Source organism: Pagrus pagrus (assembly GCF_965226575.1).
Source record: "Pagrus pagrus genome assembly, chromosome: 13".
Taxonomy (NCBI): domain Eukaryota; kingdom Metazoa; phylum Chordata; class Actinopteri; order Spariformes; family Sparidae; genus Pagrus; species Pagrus pagrus.
In genome coordinates this window covers 30,303,108-30,321,289 of record NC_140197.1, presented here as the reverse complement: position 1 = coordinate 30,321,289, position 18,182 = coordinate 30,303,108, and the positions used below count along the sequence as shown (strand labels likewise).

At 42.3% G+C, this 18,182-nt stretch overlaps 2 protein-coding genes across 6 annotated transcripts in view; one reads left to right on the top strand and one right to left on the bottom strand.

Moving 5' to 3' along the window:
• ubald2 (UBA-like domain containing 2) overlaps positions 1-614 on the top strand; it is a 10,483-nt gene extending 9,869 nt beyond the window's left edge. Inside the window, exon 3 of the mRNA XM_084371513.1 lies at positions 198-614. Coding sequence (XP_084227639.1) covers positions 198-554 — 357 coding nt within the window. The 3' untranslated portion in view covers positions 555-614. The remainder of the gene's footprint in view (positions 1-197) is intronic.
• The window catches only part of LOC311268115 (uncharacterized protein), a 21,274-nt gene extending 3,092 nt beyond the window's left edge, over positions 1-18,182 (bottom strand). For 3 of the 5 annotated variants that reach the window (XR_014623936.1, XR_014623937.1, XR_014623938.1), the window contains exons 1-16: positions 17,263-18,181; positions 13,721-13,801; positions 12,995-13,066; positions 12,751-12,864; positions 11,894-12,335; positions 11,670-11,755; positions 11,225-11,347; positions 10,514-10,582; positions 9,480-9,644; positions 9,285-9,403; positions 9,123-9,188; positions 8,887-8,988; positions 8,262-8,406; positions 7,661-7,772; positions 7,127-7,246; positions 6,057-6,238 (exon numbers count right to left, since the gene is read on the bottom strand). Coding sequence is in view for 1 of the 5 variants with exons in the window: in XM_084371504.1 (XP_084227630.1) it covers positions 6,108-6,238; positions 7,127-7,246; positions 7,661-7,772; positions 8,262-8,406; positions 8,887-8,988; positions 9,123-9,188; positions 9,285-9,403; positions 9,480-9,644; positions 10,514-10,582; positions 11,225-11,347; positions 11,670-11,755; positions 11,894-12,335; positions 12,751-12,864; positions 12,995-13,066; positions 13,721-13,801; positions 17,263-17,655 (2,340 nt within the window). In the remaining 4 variants the exon portion in view is untranslated. Of the gene's footprint in view, positions 1-5,888; positions 6,239-7,126; positions 7,247-7,358; positions 7,450-7,660; positions 7,773-8,261; positions 8,407-8,886; positions 8,989-9,122; positions 9,189-9,284; positions 9,404-9,479; positions 9,645-10,513; positions 10,583-11,224; positions 11,348-11,669; positions 11,756-11,893; positions 12,336-12,750; positions 12,865-12,994; positions 13,067-13,720; positions 13,802-17,262 lie in introns of those variants that run through there. The other 2 variants (XM_084371504.1, XR_014623935.1) reach the window with 2 other exon arrangements.

Here is an 18,182-nt window from a genome sequence, read left to right as displayed (position 1 = left end):
CAAAGTTAACAGACTTTGTCCCTGTGGAGAAAGTCCCCAGACTCCCTTAAAGAATGTCTCAATTTAGTGAGTTGTTGAGGAGAAACACTCACTCGCTCGCTGTTGTCCGTGTAATTTTAAAAACATTTAGAAAAGCGAACACAGAATTGGTTAAAACGACTTCCTGTTAACTTCCTCCTCTTGTGTCTGTCCTACAGATGTGCACTCCCAGAAACACGCCCGCCACGCCACCCAACTTCCCGGACGCCATCACCATGTTCTCCAAGCTGCGGGCGTCAGAGTGCGGCTCCAGCGCCGGCAGCGGCCCCTCCCAGGTGTCGATGGCGTGCTCCCCGCCGGGCCCTTCCTCTACTTCAGGCTTCAGCTCCTTCTGGGCCTCCTCGCCACCCAGCCACCAGCCGGCCTGGCTGCCCCCATCATCGCCCACCGGCCACCACATGCACCACCACCACTACCACCACCACATGCAACAGACTCCCATGTGGCCCCCCGTCTCTCAGCCCAGCGGCTCCCAGCAGCCCCCCGTTGTATCGGCGCTCCACGGCCAGAGATGAGACTGAGTAGCGGGCTGCGGGGGGGCAGGGCGGCTGGTTCAAGTGTAGCCAAATAATCTGTTTGGGAGGGGGAGGGGCGGGGGTGGGTTGTCGAGGGTGGGAGGGGGGTTACATGTGTGGAATGAGAGGAAATGGAAAAAGACAAAGACACTGCTGATTTCCTCTTGTTTTTCTAAGTGAAGACGAGCAGTTCGGCTCTGCAGGAGACACTTTTCACTCCGTCTTCATCTTCGTCATCGAGCCGAGGAAGAACCGCCTGGCTCACTGATGACACACTTCACAGAGTCCGGGGGAAAATGCAGAAACTTCTTCTTCATCATCAATGCAAACAAGCCCAGGACCCGACAGAGCACTCACTGAGGATAGGAGCCATGTGATCTGCTGAAGTGATCTTTTCTTTTTTAGAAACTCCTCTGTCAGAGGCAGGAAGTCGGCAATAACCAGCAGATAAACAAAAGGAACGGAGCTCAAATCCCCAGATGTTTCCACACGTCTGTTCTGTGGTTTGGAGGAGGCGGAGTTTGATTTACAGCCTGATGAACGCTTCAGTGACACTGAACTGAGGCTGGTTGTGTGTGACGTTAACGTCAGAGACACCAGGTGATCTCTGTGCTTTAAAACACTTCCTGCAGTTCTGAAGGTGTTTCAGGAATCTTCACCTGTCGAGGTGACAAAACGTTCTGCAGCATCAAACCAATCAGCGTCAGTCCACGAGAGAAGCGTCTGTTCGTTAGCGTATCCTGAAGAGGTTAGCGTAGCTGCTACGTGCTGTTTCCACTCTTCTCCAGACTGACTTCAGTAAGAGTTTGATTCACCAGCTGTGCTCTCCTACTGCTGATCTGATTGGTTGAAGTAAGCCTGTGATATACGGATGGTTCGTCCAATCACCTGCCAAGTATTTTTGAAAGGGCCTTCCCTTTTCAAACAGTTTGTAGCAGCGCCTTTCAGAAGGTTCTGTTGAACCCCTCCAGAACCGCAGGAAGTGTTTTTCTGAACTGTAGTAACATGGTCATACAAGAGAGACACAAACTGGTGTTCAGTTGGACGATGTGTCAGAGAAACAGAGTGAAGAAAGATGAACGATAAAGAAATGTCGGCAATGTTTGCAATAATTTGATCATTGGGAGACGGAGAGCTGCCACGTTTATACCGTAGTTTTGTTAGGAATCATTTCAGGCCGACTGTCGGAGAAGAAGGAGCAGGAGAGTCGTTTTTACATGTTCCCGGTCGCTCCTGGCTTCCTGGTAGTTTGATAATGAGCGGCAGTTCTGTAAATAAAACCTCAGCCAAATGATTTCAGTCACGCTGACGACTGACTCACAGAAAAGCACATGAATCTGATTGGAGAATATTTCGATGATGTTTCTGTCCGTCTGTGTGGGTCAGAGGCCGACTCAGTGATTTTCCACACAACCTTTCAGACGCTCAACCACTCCTACCTCTGTCTGTCTGAATGGGAGAGGCCCCTCATGTGCTCTGAATGTATTCACACACAGACAGGATCAGACGGTTTGAACAAGTACAAACTGCTGCTGAAAGAATTCAGTCCAGAGTCTTAAACGATTGAACCTCGACGAGACTCTGCACACAGGATCTCGTGTAGGTCACAAAGATTCACCCGTAGGTTAGCGTCAAAAAACAAACAGTCACCTTCACTTCATGAGAGAAAGTTGTTATTGTCGACGTCAGGGAGCGATGACGCGAAAAGAAAACAGGTTTTTCTTCACAGCTTCACACAGACAATCAACTGTTTCTGATTTTCTTGTTTCTTTTCACGCCTGCTCACTTTTCCTGCAGGTCTGTCTGTTTGTCTCGGGGAGGTCAGACTTCACCGACGCAGCTGTTTTCCCTTCATTAATAACATCTGATTAGATTTTAACATCTGATGCAGAAATGAATCAAATGAGCTGACGTAAAGGAAAAATCCGTCCTATAAAACACCTGTTAATGAGGCGTTCTGGTTCTGGTGCAAGTTAAAAAACGCCCTGAATGTGAGACAGATTTACATTTTTAGTCTTTTTTATCTGTTACAGGTGTTTTTGACAAGTTTTTTCACAGTATGAGACTCAGTTTGCAGTCTTTAAGATGTTTTTATTCATCTGATCCATCACAGTGAACATTATCAGGATCAGGTGTTGAGTCTCACCTCCAAGGCCTCAACCTGCAGTTCTTTCTTTTCACTATAATCACTTGTGTGGTCTGAAACGTCTGCCGGTCTCAGCGCTCCACAATGAAACAGATTGTTTAGTATCTTGTAGAACGAGTAAAAACGGCAAAGTTTCACATTTTTAAGCTGAAACCTTAAAATGTTTCAAGACTTTTATACTCTTTTACTCTTCAAAAATGACTTTACATCGTCTATTAATCAATTATTGGAATATTTGATAATAACGAATGGAAAGTATCGAGGTACATTTACTCGAGTACTGTACTTAAGTGCAATTTTTTGGCACTTGTACTTGAGTATTTTAGTTTGATGCTTCTTTATACTTCTACTGCACCACATGTTAGAGGAAATACTTTACTTTTCATGCAAAAACTGTGAGCCGCTTTCAAAATCTGATAAATTATTATTTATTTAAAAGTTCAGCAGAATAAATGTTGGCTCAGTACGTTACTGCAAACGACAGATATGTTGTGATTGAGACGGTTCAGTCTGGTTAGGTTTTGGCGCTAAAATCACGTGGTTATTGTCAGGAAATCATCATGTTTTGGGCTTAAATTCAGGGTTTTGTGACTGTAACCCACCTGGAAAATGTCCCGACAGCAGACTTGTGATGGATCACACTGTTAACAGTCTGCAAATTGATTTTTACAGCTGGCTGAAGTGAATGTAGGTCAACGGACACAAAGTACCCAGAATTTGAAGTCCCAGGACAAACTTTTCAAGGAACTAAAAGCTCGTTATGCGTTTCCACTGCAGCCTAAAGACCCGTGAAGATTTGATGAATTACTCCGCTGACGTATGAAAAAGCGCCGGCTGTTTCTACGTGTTTTTACGCTCGACTGCACAACAACTTTATCTTTGTTCCGTCTGTCGTTTGCTTTGTTCTGTGTCGAAGCACCGTGAGCTAAAAACAAACTGGTTTGCTGCAGCAGATTTTAAAAATGGATGCTGAAATAAAATGCTGCCAGTACTCGACCAATCAGAAACGTTCAGGGCTTCCTGTACTTTGGGAAAGTACAATCCTCCAAGCAGGGATTTTTTGACAAATAAAAAAAATGTCCCAGGAACTTAATTTAGACCCTTGTTTCGGTGGTGGAAGGTCGAGTTCCTCCTCAGGTTCCTCGTCCCTGCGGTGGAAAGGTGGCGTCATGCGTTATTATTTCTAATAAGCAGCGTGGTTTTAAAAGCAGACATTTTGACCTGAGGGCGGATTTTTCCTTTAAATCAAATGCTGCAGCTGTTTGTGGACAAGTTGAGACAAACGTCTGAAATGTGTTGAGCTGCCTGGTTAGTTTGGTGACGGGATGTGTCTTTGATGAACGAGCTGCAGGTCTGGGAGGTTTGTGTTCGAGCTTCCTGCAGAGCAGATAACTGGTGACTCTGGAGCTCTGACAGCTGATGTGTCCCAGCCACCCTGAAGTCAACTGGCTGACGTCCTCTTAAGACACTTTACCTCCCAGTCAACTCTTATTTTGCTCTCACCAAGTGGACGATGGTATTTTTTGTCAGCTATTCACTCTGTTCTAATCCATGGCTCTTTTCTAGAGATTTCTCTCAAGTACTTTGTGTTCATTTCCTCTGTTGAAATTTGTATTTATATGTTTAATAAAACAAGGTATGATCTGCTACGTCCTGTGTGCTTTTCCCTCACTGCTGACGGTGTTACATCACTGTGTTTTTACTGTAAGAGCTGACGGTCGGTTGAGAAAGCACAAAAACGTTCCTCTGAAGTGACTGAAGATTGAGGAAGGAAGTGGTGGAAGTGTCAAACTGAGCTGCTGATTCTCATCAGATGATGCGTGATAACGAGAGCGTATTCGAAGAAGAGAAAGGAAGAGTTACGTTCAATGACACAATTAATCAACTGCTGATAATACAGATTCAATAACAGTGTGAGTCACGGAGCTTTAAAGAGCCACAGACATGACTGAAGACAATACTCAGCGGTGAAGTATTCAGATTAATCACTGAAGTTAAAGTACAAATACAGTCACAGGAAAATACTCTATTACAAGTAAAAGTCCAGAAATATTATCAGCAAAATGTATTTAAACAGAAGTTAAAGTACCTGTTGGTAGTAGTGCATTTTAAATCTATTTATTTTATCAGTAATTTTATTGAAAAAAACAAAAACATGATAGCAAAAATGCTGAATATCAGAACTGATAGTATAAAGTTTATACATACATGTAAATATGTGTAACTCACTTTTACTTGTACTTTTGATACTATTGTATTACTCAAGTACTATTCATATGTCTGACTTTAACTTTTAGAAAAGTAATATTTTAACACCATATCTTTACTTTTACTCAAGTATGACTTTTTTTTTTTTACTTGTTACAACACTGCCAATTACAACACTGTCAAAGTAATCCATTATAAGTTATAAAGTCCTGCATTTAAAATTCTTCTAACACAGAAGTGTTATTACTTTGAAATACACTGAGAATATCAGCAGTAAAAGTAAAATGTCTCCTGAGTCTGACATCTGATTCCAGTGATGGAATGTAACTAAGTACATTTACTCAAGTACTGTAATTAAGTACAATTTTGAGGTACTTTTCTGCTATTTTACACTTCCACTCCACTACATTTTGGAGACAAATACTGCACTTTTTACTCCACTACATTTCTGCCACATGCAGCAGAGGAGACGCACTTGGCTGCTCCAAACAACATGCAGTATAAATATATATACATGGCGACAGTCAGTGATACAAGCCTCCATGTGTTGTTCCCTTCAACTGTCAGACTGTGTGGCAGGAGGCCAGGACCCTGGGGAGTTGCATCATGAGGGGAAACACATCACTACTACGAACTGAAGTGTACTTCCTGTTCACAGAAACACGAGGCTGAGGGCAGGAAGGACTCGCTGATGAGTAAAGATGAAACAGACGAGGAGGACTGAACTCACTCTGAACTGTTCATCTTCCTGTCCTGTTTGAAGAACTCGGTTTGATTCAAGACACTTTCAATTTTTTTATCTGTTTTATTGTGACTGAAGCAAGAATAAGTATCTACTCAAGTACTCTGAGGTACTTTACTTGAGTATTTCTTTTTTCTGTTATTTTATACTTCCACTCCAGGCAAATATTGTACTTTTTACTGATTCAATATCTTGTGTCTCACTGAGTGGAAAAATCCTCTGAAGCAACAGGAAGTGATCAAATTTACACTCAAGTTTATTGATTATTATTGACATTATCATTCATAAGAACAACATTTAAAGTGTCTGATCACAAAAAAATCAACAAAGTAAAAAAAAAAAAGCAAGTAGTGGACTCTAGTGGTGTTTGACAGGTGCATTATGGGACATGTATCGAGCAGGTTACCTTCTCTCTGCAGAATCACATATAAAACAGTACAGAGCGTTCTGTCGCCCCCTATAGGTCGAGCGGCTCGTCAGCCTGTCGCCCTGCGTTGCTGTCTGCTGCAGCTGAAGCCTGAGTGAAGGAGCTCTGAGACGTGCAGCCCAGAGCCGACACGGGCCAGTCCCGACCCGAGCTGCTGGAGGCTGGACACACAGGAGGAGAGGAGGGGGGTTAGAGGAGGCATGCAGGGGTCACCTGCTGGAGGATGATGGTCGATGCATTGCTGCCATCACATGACTTCTCTCAGACTAGTGGATAGAAAACATCCACAATACACATTTAAGTGTTTTTCTGTTCTGGACATTTCTTCAAAGTGTTAAGCTGTTATCTGTCAGTAAAACTGTTCACATTATTCATCTTTTTCTGTCTATAAACGTCGGAAATCTTACAATACATATCTTAAAAGCAGAAACCTATATTCTGAAGGTTTTACAGAGGGCTTAGCACATATATCATTCACAGCCTGATTTATAGAACATTTTATTCCTGAAATATGCTGAGTGTTGATGTTTTTTAACGGCCTTTAACAGTATTTTCAGATTTATGGAGTGATAAAAAGAGAAATCCTCTGTAACAACCTTTGAAATTGGAAATTTAAAGGTGGTATCTATCTATCAGGTAATTTTTTCCACTGCAGTGTCTCCCCCTTTATATTAATATCATTAATATATATATATATTAATATCATCATGATATCAATCATGTTGGCTGCGTGGATCTAGAAAAGTTGGTGTGTACTCTTCTCTGGTTGTGTGACTATATTTTATATTTGACTTTGTTGAATATCATTTTTTCTGCCACAACAACCTAATTTTCACGTTTAATCTCATATAAAAGTCTCTGCTCAGTGTTGTGATGATGAACAGAGACAGCTGATAATCAGCTTGATGGTCTTTGGTTTCAGTTCAAACAGCTTTCACATATTATATTAATATGAGCACAACATGGACGTCTGTACACTGAGAGAGGAAACCACGGATGGGATGAGGAGAACTGTCACACCTTCACCTGTGTGTGTGTGTGTGACTCACCTGAGCGGCTGCACTGGGCGCTCTTGGCACTGTGGGTGTGATGAAGCTGAGCAGCGTGTCCGACCTCTGGAGACGCAGCGGGTTTGTGGGACAGAGAGGACTTTTTGTCTTTACACAAGCCTGCAGCCATCAGAGCACAACACGACGATGTTCAACAACAACCGGCAGCACAGAGCAAACAGAGCGTCTGTTGCCTCTCAGCCAAAATACATTCAATGACATTTGTTCTCACAAATCATGTTGGACAGCAGACAGCAGGGACGGACTTCAGCAGGTGTCAAATCACTTCTTATTATATTTCACATGAAACTTCAGGTTCAAGGCTGAAAGAACCAACAAAGAACCTGGGCTAAAATTCCTGACAGCTCATAAAGTAACATAATAATAATAATAATAATAATAATAATAATAATATACAAACAGTGCTACCTGCAGACACCTGAGAGGCAAATAAAGAGAAGGATTTTACAAGTTTACAAATATGTTACATAGTGTGATTTGGTCACATTTATGGATGTTTAAATAAAAATTTACCGTCTTTGGTGGAGATTGTAGGTAGTTTACTGTCTGTGTTTCTGACAGCAGGTGTGTTCAGGCGGCCTTTGTAAATATGCCCGTCCATTCCAATAATATCAACCTCCTCTGACTAACACACACACACACACACACACACAGAGAGAAAGAAAGTTATTGACATCTGATCGATCCGGTGTATTTGTTGAAAAGAGAGAAATATTCTTTTTTTTCTAAACGTCTCATTCTGAAGTTAATCTTGATGTCACAGTGTACCGTCAGTAGCAGAATGACACCATCCACATATGGATTAGTTCCCTTTAAACATCACTTTCACTATGATATTCAATCTGACACCAGGCTGGACTTTCATGCAAAAATGAAGGACGAACTCCGGCACAAAGAAGGCTGCCATTGTGCAACCAAAAGAGGAAGAGGCATTGTTTTCCCCGGTCACTGTCCACAGGTCACAGTGGAACAACTAGAATAACTGTGGAAACTTTACACTGCAAAAGAAAAAGAAGCCGCTGATGGAGGCGTGACTCAGTGTCTCTCCCACATTAAATGACTCTATACTGAATTTATATATAATAAAAGATGTATAAACTCCTGTTTGTCGTACCTGAATCGTCGTGTCCACCTCGGTCTGGGTGTGGTGCTTGTGCAGGCCGGTGCGTCGCTGGCTGGCCGAGGTGACAGTGTGCCTCCCCCCACAGCTCCGCGACACAGTCAGGTGACTGTAGTCGGTCCGCTCAGAGATCCGCTCGCTGTTCGGTCAGAGAGAGTGAGGACAGAGTATCTACAGCATCTCTGTTTTACACATTTACACCCCACTTCTAGCTTAGCAGCCACAGTGAGGATTTCATCTTAAAAAAGGGCGTAAACAACGTTTTTTCAGACCAGTTTGTGACGTCGGGGCTTCTGTCGACATGGATTACAGCAGACGAGCTGTATCGAGACATTTGATGTCTTTCTGGCCGTTTCTTTAGTTGTTTAGCAGAATGCTGCAACGCTGTTTTGCTGCGAAGCTCCAGAAATGTTTTGTGGACTAAGAAACTTCACCTGACTTTATATCAGCATGTGGGGGGAGGAGATAACGACTGGATTTTCAATTTTGGGTGAACTGATCCTTTAACTGCTAAGCTATAGCACTTTAAGCTTTCGAGACTCATGCGCCCCCTGCTGGTGAAAGAGGGAACAGTAGATAAAGTGAGAGCAGTTAATCTGGAGGTAACTACTGATCTCACCTCCTGTAGTGCTGTCGAAACCGCTCCAGAGCGTAAACAGTAAACGGCCTGATCGACTTGTGTGCCGGGAATCCAGGAGAGGAGGGAAGCTTCACCAAATGTCTTTTATTGTCCAAAAGGGCGACACGAACGAACAAGAGCAAATTAGTCATTTTATTTTGTAATATGAGGGATCATTTAAAAAAATGCCAGATAATCTGGGATCTCAATGGTCGGTGTTATCAGCTTTGACTCACGTTCCAGAGGTGTACTTGACAACAGGTCGGTCACAGGACAGGCAGTGAAATCTGCCCACGAGTTGTCTGGAAATAAACACAAAGAGACGTCACTTCTCCTCACAGCTGAAGATACACAGCTGTGTGTATTAGTAACCATGAGATGGACATATGAACACGTACTTTCTTAAAGCAGCAGCGTCCTCGTGCTCTGGAGCTTCCTGAGCCTGCAGCTTCTCGTGGATGTTCTTCCAGCGACCTTCCAGCTGCTTCTTCACAGAGTCCAACTCGATCCTGTTCAACTACAGAGGTCAGAGGTCAGATATCATGTCACATATCAAACCTTCACATGTGACGCGCCTGTCAGATGGTATTCACCTTACACTCCATCTCTGTGGAGAGTTTGTCGATGACTCTGTGCCAGTCCTGCTCCTGACCCGTCACCTTGTTCAGCAGCTCGTGGAACGTGGCGTTGAGCTGCTCCGTCACAGAGTCAAACTGCAGGCGGCTCACTTTGCTCTCCAGAGCAGATTTATCTGCTTTCTGCAGGTGTGAAGGGACAACAAGAAGTTCAGGACTGCAAGAGGCCTTCAGAGTCTGGTGATAATGAAATATCATCAGAAATATGAAAGCTCCATGATAGTCATAACACACTTAGAACTGTGACTATATATTAATATATATTAATTGACTGACTGATTTTATTACCCGAACAGGCTTACAAGACACCAATATAAAAAAGGGTTAGCAACATACAAACTGCAAATATCACTAAACAAATCAACCATCTTGATGTTTTAGAGCTTTAGAAACAAAGTTATAAGCATTAAACATAAACAACCAGATCATTCATGTATACACACAACCTGTTGTCCTCTGAAGTGATTCCTGTTCTCAGCTGTGCAACCAAAGACCAAAGACCGAGATAACACACGGTCCAGTGTCATACTTCTGCTTCAACATATGTCTACATATATACAAAATATCATTTAGCCATTTTTCTTTCAAATCCAGTGAGTAACCTTCCTCTAACTGTGCTCATGTAGCAAGATAAATTATCTTCCTCAAAAATAGGATGAGTCTCTGTATTTCACAGAGTCAGAGACATTGTGGAGGCTGGAATAATGAAACCGGCTGAATGAACCTTAAGAGCTGCAGTTTTTCTGGACAGGTGATATTTTACAACATTGATGGACAAATACGTCTCTGCAGCACATTACAGAAACATATCTGAAGGAAGGTTCACACTGCTGAATGTTTTAAACTGATCATATCTCAGAAACTGCCCATTGAAACAATGAGTTTCTGTCTCTGTAGTTAATATGAACTTGTGTATTTATCTGTACAGACCCGCCCGACTCTTCTCGTATCAACAGTATTTATTATCACTAAGTTAAAATGAACCCACTTACGATTTCTCTCTCAACCATCCGTTTGTCAGCCTTCTTCTCCTCCAGCTCCTCCGTCGCCTTGTACAGCTCCTGTGGAGACAGAGTTCAGCAGTTACTGTGAGCAACAATGAAAATCATTCCTGCTAAACAAAGGTCAGAATATTTCCAGAGTTTTCTCCTTTTTCCATCACAAATCATTAGTTCATCTGACTTCTTCAGGACTCAGACAAGTAGACATTCATAATGCAACAATTACAGTTTGTGCATAATATCATTATTACAACAAACACCATGTTTAAAGTAATAAAAGTATGCGATGATCAATTATCTTAGGTATTGGACGTCTATTAAATTTGTAAAAGTTAATACATCATCTGGCAGTAAGCACGGGTCAAAGTGGAACAATACATAGTTATACATATATATATGTATATATGTATATGTATATATATTAGTTGTCAGCTACTTTGATAATCAATTCTTTGGTATTTTTTTACACAAAAAAAGTTAGTTAATCTGAATATTTTCTGGTTTCTTGCCTCCTCTATGTTAGTAAACTGAATATCTTCTCACTGTGGACAAAACAAGACATTTGAAGACGAAATGCTGATTTTACATTTTTCACCATTTTCTGACATTTTGTAGACGAAACACCAAACTGATCCTAGCCCTTGAAAATACAAAGACAAAGTAAGAAGAGCAACATGGACGGTGAATTGTCTGTCTGTCCACCTCTATGTGTGTCTGTCTCTGTCTGCTGTCCTCTTGTAGACGCCGGCTGCTCTCATGAAGTTTTTCACATTCGGCCTGAAGCTGCAGGATCGCCTTCTTCACGTCGTCCACCAGCTCCACGTTCTGACGCACACACACACAATTACACACACACATTAGTGTTAAAATATACAGTTCTGCATCAGTTTAGTGAAAGTGAATGAAGTGTTGGATCAGTAGATAAAAACATCACCCACCAGAACTTGATTCATACATATTTAATTCACACACACACTAAACACTAATTTCTGTCACATTAGTTTTTCAGGTTCATGAACGTGTCCTCCAGACTGTCCAGCTTTAAACAGACACATCAGCTCATATGATCACAACCAGAAAACACACTATGTGATACTGAGGAGTTGATCTTGGTGCTGATGTCTGGATCGTGTTTAACTTCACCCACCTTGTCCCGCTCACTCATCAGGTTCTTCATTAAAGCTCTCTGCTGGTTCAGCTGATCCATCAGGTGACTCGACACATCCTGTGAACCTGAATGTCGAATATGATATCAAGAAATTAGTACAAGTCAGTGAAGTAACAGATTCTGCTGCAATAAGTAGCAGCTCAGTCTGATACCACTGTCCACTGTACAGTAACTAAAGGGCAGATCAGGTGATGTAAAGTTACCTTTGTGAGTGATGAGCTCTCTCAGGTGTGTCAGCTCTGACTGCTCCACCTTTGCTTCTTCCAGCGCTGCAACACGAGCTTCCAGCTTGTTGAACGTCTCCCTCTGTTTGCCGATGTTCCTCAGAGCCGCCACCATCTCTGGGTAGCGCTCTGAGCCGCCGGTCTTTAGAGACTGAAACACAACAGCAGACGGCCGGCCTGTTCGTGGACGAGTCAGCTGTGGAGAGGCCTCTCTGTCCGGCTGGGTGTCAGTTGCTTTCTGGAGAGTTGAAATTTGTCCACTAATCGATGGAGAACGAGGAGCTGCTGACCTGTCGGTTCCCTCGACAGGGTGGGAGGAGGAGGACGAGCTGGTATGAGAGGCTGCAGTGTTTACAGTGAAGGTGCTGCTGAAAGGTGTGTGTGTGGGTTTGACCACAATAACCCCTGAATTTACACGCTCCTGTAAAAAAATAGAGACGTGCTGACGGTTATTTTAGGTTTCTGGTGATTTTATAGAGTTTGATCTCAGCCTGGTATTATCACTTTGTGATTACAAACAAACGCTTCTCAGCTTTTCCACACAAACCACATAAAGAGAGATAACTGACTTAATGATTAACACCACATTGGGACACATACCTGTGTACTGTGAGATTTCAGTTTCAATCACTGAAATCTAAAGCAGGATTGTAGATTCTCCGAATATTTTCTTCTTTGCTCTTTCTAAGCGAGTCATTTTGGTGATTTTGCTGATTTCTACACAAGTAGCATCACTAGAGTCCCCTTTAACCGTTAACTCAGTGCACATCAGGATTTAGTCATGACAGTCTGGATTACTGCACCTCCCCCTTCCTGATACCAGTTTCATCTCTCACCTTCTGAATGCTTTCTGTCTCACCGAGCAGAGCCGACTGCATGTCGTCCCAGGTCACACACTGGATCAGCTCCTCTGGCTCTGGATACTTCTGAAATGTTTCCTTCAAAGATCTCTGACGCAGCGAGAACACGAGATGAAGCTTTAATCATTATTTATAGACAAAAGGTCATTGCAACAACTTTTAGTTGTGAGAGCAGTGAGACTCTCCTGCAGAGAGAACGTCCTTCATCTCTCTCACTCACCACAGCTTCCTCCAGGTCGTCCACACGGTGGCAGCACTTCTCCACAGCAGAGACCGTCTCTACACCAACCATCTGACCACAGGAGAGGAAATACATTACTGCAACACTGTTTCTCCACTGAGGTTCGAATAATATTGTTAATTCATTCAAATCTCTGGACTGTGTCCTCTTTTCTCAGAGCAGAGAAGAGCTGATGGTGATGGTTTGTGGTTCTGGTTTAGTGATGTCCTGTTTGACCTTAAGAGTCTCTGCTTATGTGTCATGTTTTGTTTCACTTCCTGTCTCTTGCCTTTTAATGGAACTTGATGGCCCCTGTAAAGCACTTTGAGCTGCCTTGTGTCTGAGTTGTGCTCTACAAATAAACTTGCCTTGTCTTTGTGATTGTCCTGATTTGTTTCACCCGTGTGTTTCCCTCTGTCAGTACGTCTGTGTTTGCTGCTCATGTCAGTGTTCTTGTTCCCAGCGCTTCACTGGTTTCTACTTTTTGTGTTTTTGTATTTCCTTAGTTATTGGATTGCTTCTGCATGTTGTCTTGCTTTTTGTTGCCTTCACCTGCCTGGAGTTGCATTTGGTTCCTTTTTGCAAACCTGAGTCTGACTCAGCTCTTATCATGTTCTCAGATCATAAGCCTAACTTTGAGGAGCAGCTACATAAAATACTTTGAATATTATAGCTGTTGGTTACAGTATGAAGATTAGAGTCTTGTTTTGTCAGTGATCGTCTCACCTTGTGTTGTTGGCGGAGCTCCTTCATCTCTTCCTTCACGTTGTCTTTTTGTTCGTGGAGTTCCTGTATGAGCTTCATGACCTACAGAGAAACCAGACAGACACTTTAAAATCAACCACTGATCATATACAGTTCAAAGGACTTCTTCTGTCTTCAACTTGTAGAATATAAAAGGATTATCAACGCATGGATTTATGTAAAAAATGACTCAGTTTGTTCTGCCTGAGAGATCTGAGGAATGTCTCAGGAATCTGACTTCATCCATCTGACCTCTGACCTCTGACCTCAGTGAAAGCAGACTGAAGCTGACAAACAGGGTGAAAATTGATCCAGGTGTTACAGAAGAGACAAATCCAGCTGTTACACTTTTTCACATGAGCTCTCTCAGGCTGATAATCCCTCCTTCAACCAGGTTATTTAAATTTCCTGTGAGGCTGTCAGGGTTTGTTGGCAGAGTCAACGGTTACATTCAAATTGTTCTTTGTGTGTGTGTGTGTGTGCGTGCGTGTGTGTGTGTGTGTGTGTGTGTGTGTGTGTGTGAGACACAAACTGAAACAAAGGACATTCCTGAGCTGTGTGTTTAACTTGTGCCAAATGTGTCCGGACATGAGATGATGCGTAGCGACCCCACAGAGCTTCAGCAGCGTCTGAATGACTAACAGCTTGTTAATAAGTTCAGTCACAGAAGAGTCTCAGAAATGTACTGTCATAAATGACAAAGACAAGCAGAAAATCCTCACATTTAAAAAGATTTTGCTGAGATTTTGCTTGAAACGTGGCAGAAACAACTTATTGATTATCAAAATAGTTGGAGATTAATTTTCTTTAAACAAGACAATCTAAGATGTGAACAGCAGTAGAGCTGCAACTAACAATTATTTTCATTACTGATTTTTCTACCAATAATTTTCTTGATTAATAGATTAATCTTTAGAACAATGAATATCAGAAAACTAATTTAAAAAATACTGTTAGAGTGTACAGAAGCTTAAAGTCTACAGAAATGCTTTTTTTGTTTATCCAACAGTCCTCAACTCAAAAGCGTCTCATTTCCTCCCACTGAAGACTACGACACCAGCAAATATTTACATATGAGAAGCTGGAACAGAAATATTACATTTATATTTAATCTAGCTCATTATTTTCTGCAGATCAATGTAAAAGGATTAATCTTCTGAAGCATGCACTACATTCAGTGATAACAGTTGGAATTGTTGAACTAACAACAACTCATTTCTTCCTTTGTTCATGGCAACATTTTATCCAATTCAGGTATGAATATATATGAATATAAAGAAACGGGACCATAAAAACGACCTCCCGGGCAGGAGTCATAATTCAGCGACAGAAAAAGAAACAGCTTTACGCTTCACCTTCGTTACTCTTTAATTCAAACAGTCAGTCATTAACTGAGCCGACTGTTGCTGCACTTTGAGCAGCAAACGTCACTCAGCTGTTCTGAGGGGGGATCCTCAGCCAAACAGACGTTTTATTAAAACAGTTGCTCTGACAGAGTAATAGGTGGATCATGGCACGCTGCCTGAACCCTCCGACATGTAGCTCATTCTGTAGACAGGGCTTTCTAATAGAACCGGGCCCTTCAGAGAGGAGACACTGGTGGACGAGGGCACGCCGGGTCACCTCATCATAGTTAAGTCAGCGGATACACCAGCTGACCCTGATGATGCCCACAGAGGACATGAATGATTCAGACAGGCTTCTGAAAGACGCAGCATCACCTGCACCTGCCTGATGTCCTGCTTTTCACCTGAGGGTTATTCATCCCCTGACAACCAGAGTCATCTCTGCAGGGGACTAATTACCCCTATCACATACAGGAAGGGAGGATCAAGAGCGAGATGGAAAAGATGATGGAAACTCCAGACAATGACACAAAAACACCTCCAACACATTCTGCTCTGATCAAACTCTGCGCTTTGTCTCTTTCAGATAAAAGCTAACAGTTTTCTGAACGTCCTCACGTCTCTCTACTGTTTCGCTCTTTTGGAGGCGGCCTGACAGAAACCTGAACAGAGACACGCAGAGGTCATTTGAGATGTCAGGGTGGTGCCCATCTCCTATTGTCCTCCGCTCTGTCAGCAACGGCTTAATACTACGCTGAAAAGTTCACTGCAGCCCGCCAGAGATGGAGGAGGAGAAGAAGAGTGTCCTGCCGCCTCAGGCTCAGACGACTTCTGCTTTAAAGAAAACCTAGTTTAACCAAACGACCAGAGAGATCAGAGAGAGGACGAGTTACAAATCAACACTGAATCACACAGAAAAAAACTGTGAAGCATGTTGCACACCTGGTGTCACCCTGATCAGTGATGTCACCAGGTGTTTTCATCATGTGACAGAAGAGAAGCGCCTGTTGTGACGTCACCGCACAGGGTGTGGTCAGTACCTGCACAAAAATGACCAGTTCCTCGTGAGTGTGTTATTGAGGATGATCAATATGTCTTAACATGCTGATTAACAGCTGATAATCTAGTGTAGAGCTGCAACAATTCATTCATTCATTAGTCCAGGAGAAAAAACGAAAAAATTTTCAGCTACTATTTTGATTAATTTCGATTTAATTAATCTTTTATTATAGATTCCACGTTTCCAGCCTCTTAAACAGTAGATGCCACTTTTCTTTGTCTTATTATATTAAAGTTTTCGTCATTAAATATCTTTGGGTTTTGGACTGTTGGTCCGACAGAACGAGACATTTGTTGATGATCTCAAATGTTGTTATTTTTAAATGTTGTAACTCGTCGTATATATTTTTGTGTATCTTGACATCATTGCAAATGAGGGAAACCACAATGTGACACTTTTCACTGTTTTCTGAAAATGAAATACTATCTTAAAAGTGTTTGTAACAAAAGTAGAGCTGCATTGATTGATCGATTAGTTAACTATTTTGATGATTGATTAATCAGTTTGTCAATTCTCTGATGTCAGCTTGTTAAATGTGAATATTTTCTGGTGTCTTTCCTCCTCTATGACAGTAAACTGAATATCTGTGGGTTGTGGACAGAAAAAGACATTTGAGGACGATCAACAGATTTGACAAAGAAATAAAAGTAATTATAATTCTGAAAGAAATGGTTTATTACTATTAGTGATGCATTAAGCAGTATTAACTGTTACAGCTGGTCGAGATGGACTTAAATTTAACTATTTTATACAACGTTGTGTGGTTTAATCTATTATAAAAGCTAAAGTTTTAATTTGTAAAGTAAATAAAGCTGTCAGATAAATGTAGTGGAGCAGAGGCATTAAAAGAAAATACTCCAGTAGGGTATTTTAGTAAATGTACTTAAATCCATTCCACCACTGCACATAGCCTAATATAAATAATAAATCTGATGAGAAATATGATATAAAAGTTTGTTTTGCAGTTATCAGCCATTTGGTTTGATAGAGAAAGACCAGTTCTTACTTCACAGTTTGGGGAATAAAGTTAATTATAACGTTGTGTTCAGTAAATGTTCAAAATAAAACCAGTTATAATAGAAAAGAAGTTGTCACATAAATAATAAACTGTAACTGACCTTGGACACCTCGTCCTCGCAGCTCTCGATGCGGGGCCGGAGCCCCTCCTGTCCGCCCGCCCCAGGACCGGAGGAGGGGGTCGGAGATGAAGAGGAGGCTCTCCGCTCCTGCAGCTCGGTGCCGGGCCGAACCTCCCGCTCCACCGGGTCCCTCTGAACCTCGTCCTCCTCTGTGTAGTGGACCTGTTCGGGAGCCGTTACACCCACCACCGCATCGGTTTGCCCGTCGCCGGGAGTAGCGCCCCTCCACCGGGTCTTCATCTCCCGGATATCCAGCTGCCTCAGGACGGCGTGGAGCAGGGCGTGTAGGGCGGCGAAGTTGACAGCTCCTTTCTGAGGCGTCCCGATGGATAAGTTCAACAAATCATACAAGCTGATGTTCTGCTCCGACATTTTGTTTTTACACAACACGGCCGTTAATTAGTTGAAGTTAAAGTTAAGCTAAAGTTAGCTAGCTTATCAAACTTAAACCGCTATATCCATATTTTAGCAAATTCCGCTTGTGACGACCCCTGTGTTGATTAATGGCGTTTTTTTTATTTTGATAAAATATAAAGACAAATTTTAAAATGACTTTGTTGACGTTAGTTGTCTTGTCCCGTGTCCCGCCGGCGCCGGTAATCTCGGAGGTTGGTAGTTGAATGTTGTCATGTCCAAGAGACGGGAGCGACCGCGCTCTGCCGCGTCAGGCTAGCCGGATTTACCGGAAACACAACGAATTACCCTGCAAAGTAAAGCTTTGACGAAAAGGAGAAGAACGTTTATAAGAACCACGGTGTTGAATTAGCATGAAAACGGGACAGAACTTTAATTCTCGGTATGAATTCACCCGCTGGTTCCACACTTCTTCCTTACTTAATGGTGAAATCGCCACATTGGGGTTCGCCATCTTTTATTTTCACGCTTGATACCGGATGTAG